Source organism: Megalobrama amblycephala, linkage group LG16, assembly GCF_018812025.1.
Source record: "Megalobrama amblycephala isolate DHTTF-2021 linkage group LG16, ASM1881202v1, whole genome shotgun sequence".
Classification (NCBI taxonomy): Eukaryota; Metazoa; Chordata; class Actinopteri; order Cypriniformes; family Xenocyprididae; genus Megalobrama; species Megalobrama amblycephala.
Genome location: NC_063059.1, coordinates 11535078 through 11556345, shown reverse-complemented (window position 1 = coordinate 11556345; position 21268 = coordinate 11535078). Strand labels below are relative to the sequence as shown.

General features: G+C 37.3%; 1 protein-coding gene across 1 annotated transcript in view; it reads left to right on the top strand.

Moving 5' to 3' along the window:
* The window catches only part of atp1b3b (ATPase Na+/K+ transporting subunit beta 3b), a 37974-nt gene extending 24257 nt beyond the window's left edge, over positions 1 to 13717 (top strand). Inside the window, exons 3-7 of the mRNA XM_048160445.1 lie at positions 2651 to 2749; positions 6663 to 6850; positions 7166 to 7216; positions 11273 to 11359; positions 12706 to 13717. Coding sequence (XP_048016402.1) covers positions 2651 to 2749; positions 6663 to 6850; positions 7166 to 7216; positions 11273 to 11359; positions 12706 to 12873 — 593 coding nt within the window. The 3' untranslated portion in view covers positions 12874 to 13717. The remainder of the gene's footprint in view (positions 1 to 2650; positions 2750 to 6662; positions 6851 to 7165; positions 7217 to 11272; positions 11360 to 12705) is intronic.
* Positions 13718 to 21268: the final 7551 nt, after the last annotated feature.

Here is a 21268-nt window from a genome sequence, read left to right as displayed (position 1 = left end):
AATGCACCCATCCATGAAAAAAAGTAATCCATACAACTTCAGGGGGTTAATAAAGGCCTTCTGAAGCAAAGCTGTGCATTTTTGTAAGAAAACTTTATAAATTATAAATAACTAGCTTCCGGCAGATGACCGTACGCAGAATGCTTAAATATATCTCCGATTGTGTTCGTCTGAAAGAAGATAGTCATATACACCTAGGATGCATTGAGGGTGAGTAAATCATGGGATAGTTTTCATTTTTGGGTGAAATATCCCTTTAAACAAAGTCTCAGATTTCAAATTCTCTCAATTTTATTACGAAATTCAAACAATAAATACCGCTTTGGCTCTCTTTAATGTGGAGTGACAGATCGCTGTGTCGCGTCAGTTCAAGCAGCAAGTGAACTGATCATCTCTTCCGCTTTACTAGTTTCAGCACAAAGTAAATATGAATGAACATCAGAAGGTATGTTGAAAGATACAGAACAACTTACCAAAATGATATGTCTCCATGTAGTCAATCAGTGTTCAACTGCAAAAAGACATCAATAAAATCGCTTGTCATGTAACATTGCACATTTTACTGTTCTTCAATATGTAATGTATATTTGAATAAATCCATCATTTTTTTCTTTATGACAGCCGCCATTTACATGTTTATATTTCAAAAAATGAATTGGAGTAGAAATAATGACGTAATTTTGAAGTTAGTATTATAACTAATATTATTTTAAAGCTTCCTTGTGTGTAATTTAAGTGTTTGTATACAAATCAGTTCATTTTAACCTCCATTATTATAGTAATGTAGTACCAACTGACTCCCTGTAGGCCTATAGTTTACAGCTTTAGTTTTTGCCTTGAGAAAATTTGCCATGAACTGTACCTGATGTGTATATATCCAAAATAATCAATATTGAATCGAATCAAATTCTGAATGGAATCGCAAGCTTGTGAATCAAAATCAAATCGTGAAATTGGTGTCAATACCTTGCCCTACTGCACATACTATATACTGCTGAAATAAAAGCAGTACTGTAGTATGCTATTCTGAACATCACCATACACAGAAAAATGACTTGGTGCACTTTTACGTTTTTTAAATTATGCTTTCATAACAGGTTAGTTGTAATGTAGAGGCCTTCTAAATCAGTTCAAGATATAGTGTAAAACCATAGGTGACAGAAAGACACATACACCACATACATTGTACATACACCTGCATTTTAATCTGTTTTCACAGCAACCCCACATGTGAAATGCCCACTCGCACCATATTTGATCATTTTGCAATGCTTATCTCTGTGAAACCACTGTTTGTTAAAAAAAAGTCCTCAAAAATTCCTTTTTTTCCCCCAACACTCCTTTTGTTTCCTTTGCCTTTATGGTTTGTGTGTGTGTGTGTGTGTTATTACTATGCATGGGTAAACTCCTAATTACTGCTTATTAATAGTTAATAAGGTAGGTATTGCATGTTTGAGCGCTTTTAACTGAAAGCAACTTGTACCGACATCTCTTAAAATATATCAGTGCCATTGTTTTGTCTCAAGATGCACACAGTAATGTTTTTGTCTTGGGCATGTTTATAAAAGCTACTTAAATATCCTAATTAAACTAAGGACTAATCCTGGCTTAGTCTAAGCTCTGTCTGTGAAACCGGGCCTAAGACTTACTGATCTGCTCACGTAGTCAGTGATTCTGAAATGCCTTTTGTGATTTATAAATCCTTCTATATGCACAGTTTTTGACATTGAGAGTAACAGAATTTGTGGTAGAGGTGCTGTTTAGCTGGTGTGATTTATTCAGTGCTATTTTTACCATTACCTCCATTGCAATCGGAACACATAACACCAGTCTCAGCAGTGTTACACATCATCCATTAGCCTCCCACACACTCTCACACACATACAGTCGTACACTATGCAGCTCCCACACACTTGTGTACAGTCGTTGCGATGAGAGCGCTTCAATTCCATCCTCTTGCTCGATTATGAGCGCCGTTAAACCCGGCAAGTGAGACACGGCTCGCTCTCTCTCTCTCTTGCGATCATTCATCCTTCCCCAAGTGTCAATTTATTCCTCCCACTGATCTTTTTTTTTCTTCCCTTAGCTCCCCCCACCTTTCTCGAGATCTTTTAGTAACAGAATGTTCTCAGTACAGACACAGTTGGACATCATTTCAGACAAGTTGCAGTTTAGTGTTTCCAATTATCAGTGCATTGAGTGTTCCAAGCTAGATTTTTGAGGCAAGTGTTGATGAGCACAAATGCACATTGATTACGACCAGAAGGTGTTCTGATACCATAATATGTTCCCAATGAACACACATACAGTCAGATGTCTGTTGAAGGAGTGCATCATCAGGACATGTTTTTAAGACCTCTGTCTTAAATTCCCACATGGAATTTTCAAAATTGATATTTCAAGGAGTAGTGGAAATTAATAAAACCAAAGGCTATAAATTCCCTTCTAAAACTTCTTGGTGAATATCATTATTTGTAATTGTTGGCTATAAATGGGCATTAATTGGAAAATGCATTTGAAAAGTCTTGGAGGTGAAAAGAGGAGGGATTCCAATAAGTATCATTTTGAACATTCTAAAATTGACATAAAATGCACACATTGAATCAGTGTCTTGTATCATGTATATCTGCATGGAATATTTTGTCCTCAGGGCTGATGATCAGGCCGAAGTACTTGGATATTGGATTTAACCGATCCATTCCCCAGCAATACAACAAGTATGTGCAGCACCTGGAGTCGTTCCTGCAGTGTGAGTCTCAACGCTCTTTTAAGTACCTTACCTCTCTATATGTTTGACTTGTAAAAGTATAAAGTGATAATAAATATAGCACTACCTGAACCTAACCAGATAATTCAGAGGATACTCTAACCCACCATTCAGAACCAGAGTTGGAGTCAATGACCAGATCCTCTGAGAATCAGATCGGTACCAGACTGCCTACAACCCAAACCAGTACCAGACCACTTTACCTAGACCATTTAAGACCCAGACCAATGTAGATCTCCTAACACCTAGACCCAGAGTAAAAGTAGACCTTTTGAGGCCCAGATCCAGACCATGAGCTGATGATCCAAGAGCCAGCTTGTCCATTGTAATGGTTTTGACGTAGAGAGACATAACTCTTGTGTTGAAAGAGGGCACAAGATCAAGACTCCAACTCTGTTCAGAACCAGCAAACATTATCCATATATGGCAGGCAATGGGTGGATAAAATAAGTGCTTGAAACAAATCATATTTGGAGGATATTCTTAATGTAATCAGATTTTAGATAAAGTAATGACACATCTTTACTAACATGGGTGTTTTTGTAACTCTATTGCTCATCAAGGTCATATTTGGGACAAGCAACCGCTACACTTTAGTCAGGAGGAGGTGGTGTAGTCAGATATTTTGCAAAACAATAAGAGGACTTAAAATCCACCATTAGTGGCCTAAATGGTAAAATGTTTTCATCTCAAATAATGTCCCCCTCTGGTTGAATGTGATCTCCATATATCTCTCACTGCTGATGGTTGAATATACTCTAGTTTGCTTGTTTTGTTCTCAGCTCTATGCTATCACCACCCCACCCGAGAATGTAGAACTTAAAGGGTTAGTTCACCCAAAAATGAAAATGTCATTTATTACTCACCCTCATGTCGTTCTATACCCACAAGACCTTCTTTCATCTTCTGAACACAAATTAAGATATTGTTGATGAAATCCGATGGCTCAGTGAGGCCTCCATTGAGAGCAATGCCATTCAAACTCTCAAGGTCCATAAAAGTACTAAAAACATATTTGAAACATTTCATGTGAGTTCAGTGGTTCTATCTTAATGTTATAAAGCAAAACAGATACTTTTTGTGTGCCAAAAAAAGAAAATAAAGACACTTCAGCTATCTATATGGGCCGATTTCAAAACACTGCTTCAGAGCTTTACGAATCAAATCAGTGAATCGGGGCGTCAAAGTCACGTGACTTCAGCAGTTTAGCCGTTTGATAGGAGATACGAATCACTGATTCGAAACAAAAGATTCATAAAGCTCAGAAGCAGTGTTTTGCAATCCTCGCTGCCTTATCAGGCAATGACTTTGCAGGCAGCGTTTGTGCACAAAAGTACCTTACGAAACTGATTTTCATAAGATTGGATGAGAACTAAGCGAATATTTAATAGTGATAGAAATTTTCTCATTAGAAATGACATTAAGAGTGAAAAACGTTGGTCAAAAACTTTACACACAAACTTGCCACCAATCGCAACTTTCAGATGCCATCTTTATTTTTTAGCTTAAATGTCACAGAATGGAAAGCACAGGATTGTGGGATATCAAAGGCAGCAAAGGATGGATCTATATGTTGCCTTCAAAAATCGATCAGATGAAGGTATCTCAGGAGACATGAAGTGAACTAACATTGGATTCGGACGTGCCTTGATGCCTTCCTAGCTTGGAATGTGTTCTCCGAAGGCAGCATTTCAGATGCAGCCAAAGAATTTGTTGACTAGATCACAAATGATCAGATACAGCAGTCATGAGTGACTCATTTAAGGACCCCATACAATCAAAATTGGAGTCTTGTGGCTTTTAGTCCTCGTCTATTTGTTTTAAGGTCATCTATAGGTTAGTTTTAGCAGATACACACATTTAAAGTGTTTCTTCTCGGAGAAAATGGACCAGAAATATAAATGGCATCATCTACTGCTCAGAGTCATATATACATTCTTGTCCAATAAAACACTTGTCCTTATTACACCTACCACTAATTAGCAATAGCAAATCATAGTTCAGTGGTTTGTCTGATGCTGCATTCAATTCACTTGCTTGCTGCTCTGAAAAGTGCAAAGATCACCTCTTGAAGTCGCAACTCTGACTTGTATACTCCTTTTGGAAAGCCAAAACTTTAATTTTAGAGATCCAGCACCTAGTTAAGTGGTTAATGATAAACATGACATTAATTTTATTTAATAATAGTCAGTAAGTTCCTCCATTGCATGATGTTAAAACCTGTTTCAAATATGCCTACTTCCCTACTATAGTAGGTGATGAACAGTATGTGAAATAAGTATTTTGTTCGAGCATTTATGTAGTATTTATAAAACGGTAGACAGAATTACCCGGACGAAGTCCTACACTTTTGGTGCGCACCCGAGTTCGATTGACGTCAGAGTTCGGTACGTTTGGATGATGTGAACACTGTCTTCTGAACTCGGGTGCGCACCCACGAACCGTACCCGAGTCCGCTTAAAAAGGGTGGTCTGGGGTGCGGTTTAAGTGAACTCCGGTACGGTTCGCTTCTGATATGAATGCAAACGTACCAAATTGCGGAAGTGAACCGCTATTAATGCCGTTTTATTTGATAAAAATGTTTGTTTGCATGTTTTTCACTCACTTTCCCAATGAGCGTGACTGACGTGCTGCAAGCAGAGAGCTGTAGTGTAGCTTTTCTTATTTCTGCTCACCTTCAGCGTACTACAGTCGCGGCAGATAGAGGCAAGTGTCGTTATGAACAAAACCAACGGTTCAAAAACAAAAATATGAAAGTGAGGAGAGCAACGTTATGCATTTTGCCGCCTTCTCCTGCGCCGTCGTTACTAAGCAACGGAGTAAACAGCTGCTGGTTTGATGACGCAAACGAACCGCGGGTCGGATCCAAATAATATAATGTGAACACAGTCCAATGGGAGCAGGGGGAGGGGGGAGCAATCAAACTCTGGTTCGGTCCAGGCAATCGAACCAAGTGTGAAAGCACCCTTAAAGTCCTCATGTAGTCAGTAATTTCATCCCTTAAAAACTCCTCTTTGATCACCAAAATGACATATTTAAACGTTTTTTTTCCTGTGGAAAAAAAAAAAAAATCTTCAAGCTTGAATGTTACTCTACACCTTGCCTCATTTAATATATGTGGATAAATGAATATGCAAATTGGCCCCACCTCCACTCGCTCACGCCAACTCAGAGATCCACTCGGTCAACTTACTGAGGTAAACGCTGCACAATGGTATCGATCTTTACAACATCGGACGTAACGGTAATTTAATATGATTAGCCTTTTGCTTGACTAAGTTATCAAACAGCTAATAATGTGTTGGTAATGTTACACAAACCATGTTCCTGTTCGCCATGTCAGAGTCCGACAGCTGCCTTCTAACAATCGGTATCCTTACAAAGGCTTTGAACAACACGGAACATCAGTATGGAAAGGCATATAGTTCATCATATCATCGTAATATACATCAAAAAACACATATAAACAACATTAAAAACGTAATTTTCACCACAGGGGGTCTTTAACAGTCATAAAGTTTTTTCCTCATCAAATGTAGTACCTACTGGGTACTAGCAGACAACTGCAATTTTTTTTTTTTTCTTATGTCGTTTTCCCTCCTGTTGGAGTCGATCTCAAGTAGAAATGTTCCAATTCTGACCTTGATTTTAAATTGAAAACTATTAGCTATTTAAAGAGCAGTACAAACTGTTGATATGTCGCGCCTCAACTGGACATATCAAACAGAAGATTTTCAATTAGGAAAAATGTTCCAATGCAGGACTTCCAAAATGGCCACACTTGTAGACAAGAAAAACATCTCCAAACCACACAATTGTCACAAACTACTGCTGGTGATTTTCAGCTCAGCACCTTTATCTCACTATCTGTTATCTCTCTCTTTTGTTACTTCAGTTTACAATGACTCCATACAGGACGCAAACAAGCAGTGTACTGAGGGGGAGTACTTTGAGCAAGATAAAGCTGAGGAGAAGCAGGTGTGCCAGTTCAAGAGAAGTGTGCTACGACAGTGCTCTGGACTGGCTGATAGCACTTTTGGTTATTCAGAGGGCCAGCCATGCATCCTAGTCAAGATGAATCGAGTGAGTCACATGTTTTTACGCTCTCCCCAGTGAAAGGCGCCTGCTGTTGAAACTGCAGGCTAGCTGTTGGCATATGTTCTCCAGACAAATTGAGCCATGGTGCTCGTGCAAGGACAACTTCCAAATCGGCCTTCACTGTTTTCTAATTGCATATCAGAAATTCAACACTTCACCTTTTGAAGGATGAGATCAGGCTTGTTTATACATTTCTGCGTTTTACTTGTTCATCAGCTGAAATTGTTATGCTGTCGTAGAATTGGTTGGATCGTTGTCTAAGGATGTTTGTTCAGTGTATTTGTTCCTTATCCTTTGCAGGTTATTGGGCTTAGGCCACGAGGAGACCCACATATCAACTGTGCAGCTAAGGTAATTCCCACATCACACGTTGTATACTAGCTTAAGTATGTACGATGTTAGGTGAACCTGATTTCACCAAGTGCAACATGTTCCTGGATCAACATCGTTGTTGATCCTGGAACAACATTCCAATCAACCAATCAGATTTGAGGGACAAGTTCACAGTTTATGTCAAGTTTAGGCTTACAACCAGGGCTAGGTGCTTCTACATCAGTTATTCACCTATCATTTCCCTTTGATTATAGGGATTAGTTATGGGTAGGGTTAGGTTTAGGGGAAGGCTTAATTTTTCGGAGAGGAATGTTGTTTCATGATCAACAAAATACGATGATCCAGAAACATGTCTTACTTGGCAAAATCACGGTGACCACGATGAGTGTGACGTGATGGTGAGAGTCTGAATTAATGTGCGTGTTTCCATCTTGCGTTTTTCACACATCTGTTTGTATCTGGTCTCTCTCCACGCTGCCTATAGGGCCAGCAGTATTAATGGTGGGTAAGATGTCGGGCCCCAGCCCCCCTACCCCATTGTTTCCCCAGGATCTCTGCCCTGGGCCTTTTCCATCTCTTTGCTGCCTCTCTCCTGTACTGCTTTGTCATTGATGCTTTTAACTGCCTTCATTCTAGAAATGATGTATACCTTCAGATCCCCAGCCACTGAGAATGTAACGCATAGCATCTTGGTAAAAACAACCATAGCAGTGGGTCCTTCCACACCATAGACACCCCTAAGGCCTGTTTGCTCCTGATATTAAAGGATTAGTTCACTTTCAAATAATTTACTCACCCCCATGTCATCCAAGATGTTCATGTCTTTCTTTCTTCAGTCGAAAAGAAATGAAGGTTTTTGATGAAAACATTCCAGGATTTTTCTCCTTATAGTGGACTTCAATGGGCACCAAACGGTTAAGGGTCAAAATTACAGTTTCAGTGCAGCTTCAAAGGGCTTTAAACGATACCAGACGAGGAATAAGGGTCTTATCGAGCAAACCGATCTGTCATTTTCTTAAAAATAAAAAAATATATACTTTTTAACCACAAATGCTCATCTTGCACTGGTCTGCAATGCGCGGCAACGACTTCACACATTACATACACACACGCGTGACATAGTTGGAAGCAACACGGTAGGGAGAAAAACTCTTTGTTGTCCGACATCCCCTTTTTTTTGTAGAGGGCGTTTGTTTTTGCACATTCGCTTTGTAGACACTGGATCGGTTCTTCCGCCTACGTCACGTGTGACCTTTCCAACGTGATTACGTAATGTGTGAAGTCGTGGACGCGCATGATTATGATTTTTGCCATAATCGGGCAGCCCTACTCTACTGAAAGGTCCTCTAGGAGTAGAAATAGGGTGTGTTCACACTTGTCATGTTTGGTTCGATTAAAACGAACCCTGGTGCGATTGCTCGGTTAGTGCGGTTCATTTGAACATATGTGAACGCTGCCATCCGAACCCTGGTGCGCACCAAACAAGCGGGCCGAGACCGCTGAAAAGATGGGTCTCGGTCCCCTTCCAAACGAACTCTGGTGCGATTCGAATGATATATGAACGCAACACGGACCAAAGACATGTAAACGAACCAAAAACGGGAAGGTGAGATCCTAAGTAGGACCGAATCCTCACACATATCGTTTTTTCGTCATAGTCACAAGTTTGCCCAAGACAGGCATCAGATGCGCGTCTCCACGCAGCGGGTCGTGTGTGTGACGGAGGGATTCCCGCCGCTGTTTTGACAACTTTTATACATTTTATAAGCGCTTCCATTTTATTCCATTTTTATACCATCACATGCAGGCTACACACACACAACGAGCGCATTCATCTCAGCACACAGCGTTGTTTTGGATGTTCGGTAAGTTCCATCTCAGAATTGGCCATAAAATCTGACCAATCAGGTTGTGAAGGTATCCCTATGCCTTTAGGCTCGGTATCTTTTGGTTTGGTAATAATCTGAACGCTAATCGGACCAGGATTAAATGTTTTTTTTTGTTTGTTTTTTTTTCTTCTTTGGTCCGGACCAAACGAACCGAACTACAAGTGTGAACACACCCTTAGACACCCCTGGTCCAAGGTATGGCTACGTAATGATCAAAAGATCTGCGCCACTTCACATCGTATTCTGAGCAAAAAGAGCCCACTTTTATAAGAAGGGACCAACAGATGGCATGTAAATGAACAAACGGTTTGTTTTACATCGACAATATCCTGTTTACTTGCTCCAAACTCGAAAAATCTTAAGATTTGATGCCACGAACCAGGCAAAATCCTGTGATTTATCTCATCAATACTCATTGTAGCAGCCTGTTACCTTGTAAACATGACGGCTCTTTAGGGTTGTTCAGGTCACATTAATGTTTACGCTACAAGTGCTTGTTTAGCACTTATTGTTGGATCCACTATATAGTGTGTAAACAGGGCCCATTGCTATTGGGAGTCTGCCACACATAAGTGAAATGTGTTCAGGTCAAATTCATGGTTTTCCAATTGATTTTATTGACGTTACAATTTTTTTTCTTGCAAAACATTGCCTTTTGACCTCAGAAACCTCTTACGTATTCTTACGAACATGTCCACAAATATCTAACCGATATCAGGCGCAAGTTATGCAATGTTTGGACCCGTTTCAAACACTTGTTTGCTTCCTTCAAGTGGTTCAGTGCTGCAGATGTGAGACGATGCTATCAGACCTGCGCTGTTTTTCACTTGTCCCATGAGAACTTCTTCACTGCCCTTATCATTTAGTCATTTTTGCACCTCGTGACTTCTGAGAGCTTTCACCCGTGTGACCCTTGAAGGTATACATGTGTTCTCTGCTCCTTAGGAACTCTGTGTCCTCTGAACTTTAACGCTTTTGCAAATTATGCTGATGGATCCTGCTGTTTTAATCTTGCCATTTCTTACTAAACAATCTTTGCACTAATCTTTGCAGTGTTTCAGTGGGACTTTCACACGTGAAACCGATTCAGATGTCATGAACTCTTCCAGTGATATTACCACATCTGTTATTCACATAAGCAACAGCGTTTGGTGTTTACACTTTTGATACCAGCCCAACATCAAAATGACATAAAACTCATTTTGTTTGCCAGAAATGACATTTCAACAGCTATGGTGAAAGTATAGTGAATGCTCAGTAGTGCTCATTCATAAATTGTAATTGTTGTATTGAACAGCAGCAAAGTGAATTTTTTGGCGTAAATCATTAATAAAACGATTCTCGTGCGAATTGTTGCGTGCACTAGCAAAACGCATTTGTGTACGTTTTACTCAAAACCACGCTTGTGTAAATGATCGCATTAAATCGAACCCGAGCATATCGCTAGTTTGCGTTTGGTTACAAAATTGTAATGATTGAATGCTGTATATTTGCAGTTTGTGTGAAAGCGACTAATGAAACACTGCACTTGTTGAGCTTCTGTACTGATTCTTAATAATTACATTCTTTATTCGAATTTGATTATTAAATTGTGAATCATGGTGTATTGATGCTTTAAAATGAGTGTCTAAAATACCTTCTTTTATTATTTTTTATGATCTTCTTTTTCATTGGACTACACTGTCCGCAAGCATGCATCACTTTGACCTTTCCCAAGACACGCGGCCATTTCAAAAGCTTCCGGCAGGTCATCTCATTGGATTCACTTAGTGAAAGATGAACCAGTTATTGATTGCGCATTAGGATTAGAACCTTGTGACTGTTTCTGAATTGTGGAAACGGTTTGTTGCTTCCTGCTGCTGTTGGATATAGACTGTGATGGACTGCGAGCAGAGAGTTATGGATTCATGCGCTCATATTCAGTACATGATGCAAAACCCTGTCTGTATTGTATGATGATCAGAATCTTCATTTGTAAAAACCCTTTTCCCCCATTGTTTTTGTAACGTGCTTTATTGAAATATCTGTGTGCATTTGAGCAGGGGCTTGTTTTTCTTTGTGTCATCAGTTTGAGTGATGTGAGGGCAGTCTGTTGCTACGGGCAACTGCACATGAGTCACATGACACATATTGTCCATAAAGTGCACCAGTGTGATCTCAATCCTTGTCGTCTCTTCTGATACAGAGAGAAACTCCCCTGCAGATGCAGTATTTCCCCACTGAGGGCACACTCGACAAGAGTTACTTCCCCTATTATGGCAAGACACTGCATGTGAGTACACACTGTCGAGATGCACAATATATTGGTGACCACTGTCAGAAAAAATTATGTATGTATTCCACCATTAGATGTTGTTTTAACAATGGTATAATGAACGTATATAATTATTTCTGTCTAGTTATTAGGATATAACCAGAAAATACAGGAAATGTGTATGCAGTTTTAAAAACGGAAACATTTCTAAAAAAACTGCTTCTATAGTATTTATATTGACCTTCCCCTTACACTTGAGCAATAACAGGAACCGGCTCTCTTGAAGAGATTCAAAATCTGAGTTTCTGAGAATTTCTTACTAAAACTGTTTTTGCTTAAAAAAGCCATTTTGTTCTGATATATCTGTGTGTAATATATATATATATATATATACACACATATATATACACACACATATATATACACACACATATATATACACACACATATATATACACACACATATATATATACACACACATATATATACACACAATATATATTACTACACACACACACACACACACACACTACTATATGTATGTATGTATGTATGTATATATATATATATATATATATATATGTATATATATGTATATGTATATATGTATATATATGTGTGTGTGTACACTATAATAGTATATAAATGTATAAAATATATATATATATTTTAATATAAATCTATGTATAAAATAAATATTTTACATATCTACATATTAAATGTTTTATTTATATAATATTTTTAAATATTTATATAAAATATAAATATTTTCTAAATTAATTAATATGAATTTTATTATGAATAAAAATGTATTATTTGATGTATAGAAAATATATAATAAATCTTTAATATAAAATAAATATTTTAAATGTATTTTAAAGTATAATATGTATAGAAAATGTGTAATATAATTAGAATTATGATTAAAATATATTTTTTGACTGATATTGGTCTGATGGCTGCATTAATGAGAGATGTCATTTTGAAGTATTAAACAAGAATTTTAGAATAAGTATATGTATATTATGTATAGAAATGTGTATATATTTTAAAAATATATATTATATGCATAGGCTATTTTGTATATGTAGAAATATTTATAATTGTAATATGTGTTTTTAATATTTACATGAGAAATTCTTTGTATATTTGATATATGTAGAAAATGTATAATCTACAATATAAAATGCATATTTAAAAGTATTTAAATTGTATATATTATATATATATATATATATATATATATATATATATATATATATATATATATATATATATATATATATATATATATATAATTATTACTGAGTTTCTTATCATTTTTTTGCCGTTCACGCTTGCCGTTTCCTCCTCTCTCCTTTAGGCAAACTACGTCCAGCCCGTTGTAGCCGTGAAGCTGCTGCTGGCTGAGGAAGACTACAATACTGAGCTCGTCATCGAGTGTAAGGTGGAGGGAACGGACCTGCTCAACAACGACGAACGCGACAAGTTCTTGGGCCGCGTCACCTTCCGGGTGAAAGTGTTGAAGTAGCCTGGATCATTTACCGGAGACGCACGATGTCAGTTCCTCTCACTCAAACCCCGTCCCTTCCCATGTTTATCACGTCCATATCACATGCACCTCGTCCCCTGTGTGGCGTCCTGTGAGTTTAATCAGGACCGTTACGTATCAAGCACAGTATGAATGCTCCTCTAGGGTCAAGTTTTTTCACAACTCGTCCTCGATTACAGTGTAGTTTGATGCATGCAGACCTTCACTGGCCCTGCGCTACGGATGGAAAAGTGTGCATATGCGTGACGGTTAATTAAGGTTTTAGGAATTATTTCTTATTATAATTCATTGATCGCCACCCTTTAATCCAAAAACATCCCACCGGAAATGAAATTCAAAGGTAAAAAACAAGACACGTCGATTCTCCTCCTCCGTCTCCCCGTAAGAGAGAACCTAGTGTCGTCGTGTAGTAAGTTTAGGGACCTGTAAATAGATGCATCGACACATGACGTGGATGTGCTCTGCTCCCCCATAGTACTGTTTAGCCTGCCATGTGTGTGTGCGTGTGATGTGAAGCCTCTGTGTACATATTTAATGGATTTTAAACACTCTTTTCTCTGTCATTGCTCTCACTTCGTCTGACTGCTGTAAGAAATCAAGAGTATGAAATTATATAATAGCTGTAATTTAAGATTATTGAGAAATGAAAAAAATAAGGAGGGGGGGAAAGGGAAAAAGCCAAAAAAAAAAACATCTGTATCAAACCCGTCCACCATCTGAGGGAAGTGATTTTTTTAAACCTCTGCAGAAACTGTTCTTTGTGCAGATGCCTTACGATCTGTATGAGTTTAAAAATCTTGAAATAAAAGTGATTTTAAACAAAGGTTTGCTTTGAGCGTGTTTTCACAGAGCTGCTGAATACGTATGGAAGTTATTGAAATACTTAACTTGCATTTTAATATAATTTTTCATTGAAGTGAAAAATGCAAGAAAAAGTATGTGAACCCCTTGCAGAATCTGTGAAAAATGTATCAATAATTTGAATAAAATAAAGGGAGATCATACAAAATGCATGTTATGTTTTTATTTAGTACTGTCCTAAAGTAAGATATTTTACATAAAGTTTAGATAGTCCAAATGGAAAAAAAAAAAAAAGATATCCCCATTTCATAAGAATGTGAACCTATTGATTCATGAGTCTCTTGTTTGTCCTGAGCAGTTAAACTGAAGCTCTGTTCTTCAGAAAAATCCTCCAGCTCCTGCAGATTCTTCAGTTTTCAAGCATTTTTGCATATTTGAACCCTTTCCAGCAGTGACTGTATCATTTTGAGATCCATTTTTTCACACTGAAGACAACTGAGGGACTCAAACACAACTATTAAAACAGGTTCAAACATTCACTGATGCTCCAGAAGGAAACACAACGCATTAAGAGCCGGGGGGTGAAAACTTTTGAATTTGAATATCAAGGTAAATTGTACTTAATTTTTCTTCCGGGTATCTTCTGTTGGTTCCGAAGGGCAGTACTAAATGAAAAACAATGATATTTAAACAAAATAAGAAAAATTGTGACATCTTCATCCTGTTCAAAAGTTTTCACACCCCGACTCTTAATGCATCGCGTTTCCTTCTGGAACATCAGTGAATGTTTGAACCTTTTTTAATAGTTGAGTTTGAATCCATCAGTTGTCCTCAGTGTGATTTTGAGATCCCTCTTTTCACACAGTCACTGCTGGAAAGGGTTCAAATATGCAAAAGATGCTGGAAAATCAAAGATTACGCAGGGCCTGGAGGAATTTTCTGAAAAACAGAGTTCAGTTTAACTGCTCAGGACAAACAAGAGACTCATGAACAACCATCACAAAACATAAAAACAGTCGTGGATCATCAGGTAATCACACACAGTATTGAGAATCAATGGTTCACATACTTATGAATGGAGTTATTTTAATAAATTCAGCTATTGTTTTGTTTTGTGGACTATAGGTAAACATCTTTTATGTAAAGTATCTTACTCAGGACAGTACTAAACAAAAAAAATAACATGCATTTTGTATGATCTCTCTTATTTTGTTCAAATTATTCACATTTTCACAGATTCTGCAAGTGGTTCACATACTTTTTCTTGCAACTGTATATAATTGCTATGTGTGAACCTGGCAATAAAAAATAGCAATTTTTGACTTTTTAGGATTCTTTGATTAAATGGAAAGTAAAAAAAAAACTGTTTTTGTAACAAATCTTTACTGACACTTTTGATCAAGTTAATGCATCCTTGCTGAATAAGTATTCATTTCTTTAAAAAAAAAAATACTGACCCTAAACTTTTGATCAGTAGTGATCATGAATGAAATGTTAAAATGCAACATGAGCTGGCAAACTTTTGAAAAAATCCTGCTACCAATGAGATTACGTATTATTTGTCAATATGTAGCCTACTCTTAAAAGCAATAGAAAATATATTTCTGTATAAATTAGGGGTGTAACAATATCTTGTCACAATATATTGAAATACAAAACTTATATATGTATGTTGTATAATAATGCAATGGGGGGATATTTGTGGGTGCAGATAATGTCAAATGTCTTGTTACCAGTGAAAAGTGGCCTACATTATTTTAAATATATCTAGTCAGTGACAGAGTGCAAACATATTCATCTAAAATAAACCTGTTTCAGCGTTAGAATCATGAATATTTTTATTCTGGTGTCACCATTGTCCTGTGCATTGGGTTCAGCACCAATAATACCAAATTTAGCATTTTAATCAACAGTACATTTTTGTTAACCTTTTACCATATGTCTTGAAATATCGCAATAATATCGTATCATGATATGTATTGTGACATGAGGGTATCGTTACGCCCTTAGTATAAATGTTTAAAATTGTCATTTGCATATAATCTGATGTATGCATCATATGATGGATTATTCACTGAAGTGTTTTATTACTGTAGGGTTTATCACACTGACCCCTGGTTTCACAGACGAGGCTTAAGCATAGTCCCACACTGAAATGCATGTTTGAGCTGCTTTAACTGAAAGTAACTTGCCCTTACATACTGCATCTTAAAATGTCAGTGTCGTTGTTTTGTCTCAAGATGCACAACAGTAATGTTTTTCTTTTTCAGAGGCACGTTTATAAAAGCTACTTAAATATCCTAATTGAACTAAGCCTAGTCCTGGCTTAATCTAAACTCTGTCTGTGAAACGAGGCCTAATATTTCTCTGTATGGCTTAAAGCATAAAACAGTTAAGAATTGCCACAAGACTTGAAAATTCTTACTGTCACTGTTTAAAAATGATAGTGACAGAAACATGTTCCAATTCTGCCCTCTAGCGGCTGTTATACGCATTACATGATTCTGTGAGGCCCTGTTTCCACCTGGTATTAAGATGCGTTTTGGTCGATCGGATCAAAAGTTGACAAGGCAGATACATACTCCTTTACACCTGGTGTTTTAATCCATCTCTTTTTTCTGCTTTCAATCAATTCTGTCCTGATTTCTTCGAGGAGAGGGTCTGTGGGTGGGTAAATGTATGGATTTTTTTTTTTTTTTTTTCCAATCTAATGGACAAAATAAGCTCACACAATTGACATATGAATGCAAAGTTGGTTTCCTATAGGCTAAAGGCCCCGGTATACTTCAAACGAAGTTCTTTTTTGTTCTTCGTTTAGGGTAAAACGAAGTTTTAAATACGTGACCAGCGATATACTGTAAATGAACATCTGACGGCGCCCACACTGCTGAGAGCGACGATTAGATGAATATGAAAATATGTGCCGTGCACTTTCTTCTCAGTAACAAAACAAGCACAACAAAAATGAGAAAACGGCAAGCATTTATTATAGAAAGCATAAGAAAAGCGTCTGATCATAACAGCTTGGGTATGTTAGCACGAGCTCTGCAGATTAGCACTCCAGTCACGTCACGTCTTATAGCACTTTATTCAATAGATTGCTTAAAATCAAGCAGCTTTACAGTATCAAACATGAAAAACAGTGTTAGTGCCTCATTTTATCAGAAGCACAACTTCATTTTGTACTATAAAGCGGCTATCCAGTGTGTTCATGTTTTCACTCACGGAGATCTTACCTCAACGGACTCAAACACGCGAAATGAGTCAAAGACGCGGTCCACGTGAGTGAAGGCGGAGCCTCAGCGCACCCCTCCTATTACGTTATCCAATGGTAGTACGATATGAGGCGCCGGACTGGACAAAAGTGAAGCGAACGCCGCGAGCGAGCGACACTGCACGAGAAAGACCGAGTCTGCGCGCGAGAGAGACCGAGTGCGTCCGAAAGCGAGCGAACCTGCGCGAGAGAGACCAAGTGTGTCCGAGCATTAGTAAATGAGTACATTAGTAAACAGTGATCAGATTATATGCAGTCATTTAAAACAATTCTACTGTAGGAGTGGAATTAGGGGACCAATATTACAGTTTAAAAACTGGGATAAAAGTGTAATAGAAAGAACACAACAGCCATGTGCAGTGTTAATGATAAATCTTTTGTCATGTGTTGTGTCACATTTTCTAACATAAAGGGAAAAAAGTGGACTCTTCTTAAGGTTTATAGACAAACTAGTTCTTCTCATTGGACTGTGCGATTTACACTTTTCTCTTTAACATTGTTTTTTAACATTGTTATCATAATGATTAAACTATAAAGCAATATAGTTTCAAAAATTAAGATTCTCATTGTTTACTTACTCTGATGCCATTCAGGTGCACACGACTTTCTTTTTCAGAACACAAATGCATTTCTTTAATCTGCAGGAAATTCAAGCTCTGTCTGCATATATAATGCAAGAAAATGGGTTCCACCATTGTGATTTATGCAAGAAACAAATCAATAAGTAAAACATCCTCGCCTTTAAACTAGTGCATCTGACCAGGGCTCTGATGCTGTTTGAAATTCGGTTTGAAACTCCCATGTGAAGTTCATTCTTCTATTGCAATCAAAGCATCACTTTCTTTTCACATGAACATGGTAACATATTTGTTACACAGCTTCTTAATGAATTGAGTGCAAACAGGATGAGCTTTTAAAGCTTTATGTATTTTGTTTGTTTTGTTATACACCTATTGTTTTGCTATAAGACATTATTTGATTTCTTTCCAAATGATTGCAGTCTTTTATTTTCATGGTATGCATCTACAGATTTCAAATGTCTTTCTAAACATATCTGTGTTCTGCTGAAGTTGTGCATCAGGGTAAATGAATAATGAGAATTTAATTGAACAAATGAACAATTTTTTTTAAAAGGATTCGTGTTAAAGCAAGTGCTATTTTCCTTTTGCTTAACTTCCTGTTTATAGACTATTTATGATGGAATTCAGTTTGGGTCAGTTTCAGCCAATTTGTCAATGTCTTTTTTTTTGTCTTTTTTTTTTTTTTTTGTCTGTGCTTTAATAAATAGAAAATTATGTACCATAATTTATTTCTTCTTTATTTCTTCTTTATTTTTTCTCCATCTACTGAATAATCTCCATCTACATTTCATATGTCTGTATAGCCTACATTTTATATATGCCACTAAAGATGTTAATTATGTGTTGTTTATGTAATGTTTTATTTTTTATATTGTAGAATTATAGCTGTAACCATTGCTGCAAATGTAAAATGGTATTGAAATGGTAGAATTACAGTAAATTGTTGTGTTCTTTCTGTTAAAATTTTATCCCAATTTTGAAACTGTAATATTGGTCTCCAAATTCCACTCCTACATTAGAATTCTTTTAATGACTGCATATAATCTGATCAATGTTTATTAATGTACTAATTTACTAATGCTCGGACAAACTCGATCTCTCTCATATTCGGTCTCTCTCGCGCAGGTTGGCTCGCTCTCGGACGCACTTGGTCTCTCTCGCGCAGGTTCACTCGCTCTCGGACACACTCGGTCTCTCTCGCGCAGGTTCGCTCGCTCGCGGCGTTCGCATCGCTTTTGCCCAGTTCGGCGCCTCATAGTACGAAGGTGTTTTGCGGCTGGAGCGAACTTTTCCTGAAAGTCGTTTCGAACTTCCAAAAAGAACACAGAACGAACTTCATTTTGGCCTGATTTTGTTCGAAATGACGTCACATCAGCATTTCACGTTAGCATTTCCACTACAAAAGCAATCTGGCCAAATACGTTTTCAACTACCTCAGGAAGCGGTCGAAAGTGGACAAGCTCAAATCATCCACTTGTGATCCGATTGATCAAAATGCACCTTAGGCCGTGTTTCCACCTGGTATTAAGATGTGTTTTGTTCGATCGGATCATTGTGCTTGGTAGGTTTTTCATCTTTTTCATACGTTTTTCATCTTTCATCAAACCAAATTTAGGTCTTCAGCTGACAATGTTTAAATCTAATCTGGCTAGCACACTTTAATGTTTACGCATTATGTCAGTAGGCGTCTTTTGTGGCTGTTTGAACAGATTCGATCACATGAGCGTTTACACTATACAAAAGCAATCCGGTCAAATGCGGACAAGCGCAAAACGTTTTACACCCTGTTTACACCAGTATTTAACGTCATCCACTTGTGATCCGATTGACCAAAATGTCTTCTTAATCTTAATACCAGGTGGAAACAGGTTTTTCTCAATAAAAAGTGGGAATCGGGATTTCTCTGGGTTTCTAAATACATTGAGGACTATCCTACCCCCTTGTAGGCTCAGTTTGAACATATGCTGAAAGTAGATTGTGGTCTTGTCTGAGACCATAATCGGAAACACTAAGACCACGTGGTCCCAAGACAAAGACAGTATTTAGATCAAAGCTTCACACACAGGCAAAAATGCATGAAATATTGAATGAATATAACTATAAAAGAAGTAAAAGCAATAGTGACATAAGCAAGATTTTACTGCTGGTACCATCATGAGAAAAGTTAGGCTAGGCTACGCACCACAACAAAAGCTTCATGCTGCAATCGTTTTTCCTGACCTCACTTTGTGACCTGACCTGACTCTTATGTCACTATCTACACGGTACAAACTTGTGTCGACACTCGAGGAGCACAAGAAAACATCTTGTCTCATTCAGAGTTAATTTCTGAATTCCTTGTGCATCTTCATTTGCTTTCAGGCCTGTAATCTGCACAGCTGTCGATAACAGAAGCATTAACACTCAGGGTCAAGAGCATGACCAAGTGTCTGGAGAGTGTGTTGATAAGCCAGCTTTTCCACTGCAGGTGACCTCTGACCTGTCTCTGATCTGGAGCCGCTCACAGATTGTACTGGTATGAGAAAGCTGGTGCTGTGGGACCATCACGTGAATGCTTTGAGTTCTGGACCACATATGATGTGATAAACATTCATCATGACTCCGAAAGCTTTATGACTGATATTAAAGCATCAGCAAACTCTGGTTAAGAAGGTTGTAGCCAGTTAAGAAACGCACACAGCACAATGTGATCAGAGATTTACACCTTTACAGACCATTAGAAAAACATCTGAACAAACAGTTGTTTGCAGTGGTTGGGATCATCTGAACTGATTCACAAAAAGTTTGATAACTAGAGACTAATCATAGCATATAATGTAAATAATAGTTATACAGAATGTTGAGATCAATTGATTATTCTATATAACTCATCAGAACTATAGAAATATTTGAATATTTCATCAAAATCAGTCAATGTATGAAGAAGTTATAACACACTTCCTGTTTCCCTTTTTTTCGCCATGAATTCATTGCTTCACCACGGCCAAACCATTCAAGATATCTAAAATTCATCCGCAATTTAGATGTCTTGGCTTTATGTTTGTGGCGATTGGATGAGTTCCCTATAGGGAGGTATATCAAATTCCAGAGCATGCTTTTTTCAAACAAGCCATAATAGCTGACTTCCTGTTGGGCGGAGCTTATGACTAATTGTTCGGCTTGATGAGATCTATATATGTACCTGAGTTTCATACATATACGTGCAAGTGTGAGGGCCATCCTACAGAATTGGTTCAAAGTCAGAGTTGGAAACGTCTTGAAAAAACATCTTTTCCACAAATTTTTTATGTAAGCAAGTTGTATAATATCCAAGGTACACGTTTCTAGTAATTGTGCAGTTAATTCTCATATTGTATTTTCAGAAAGTTTTGGAATATTTTTCCTCTTCCCAAATTTGTCACTACTAAAACACAATAATAAATCATTTAATAAGAAGGGTTACATTGACCGTATTAAGATTTTTTTTGCATCTACATTGTAATCATATTTTTTGCTATTTTTTAAAAACAGTTTTCACAGGCAAATCAATAATAGTTACAATTTTAACAATATTTCAAGTGTAATTTGTTGTATTTTGAATCCAATCTTTCTTTGTAAAAGGCATAAAGTGTATCACACTGATTTCAAAGTTAAGGATTCATTAGTTTAAATATACATTGAACCAAATATTATGATAACATCTCAGTTGATAATTCAATATACTTTATTTTTGACAAAA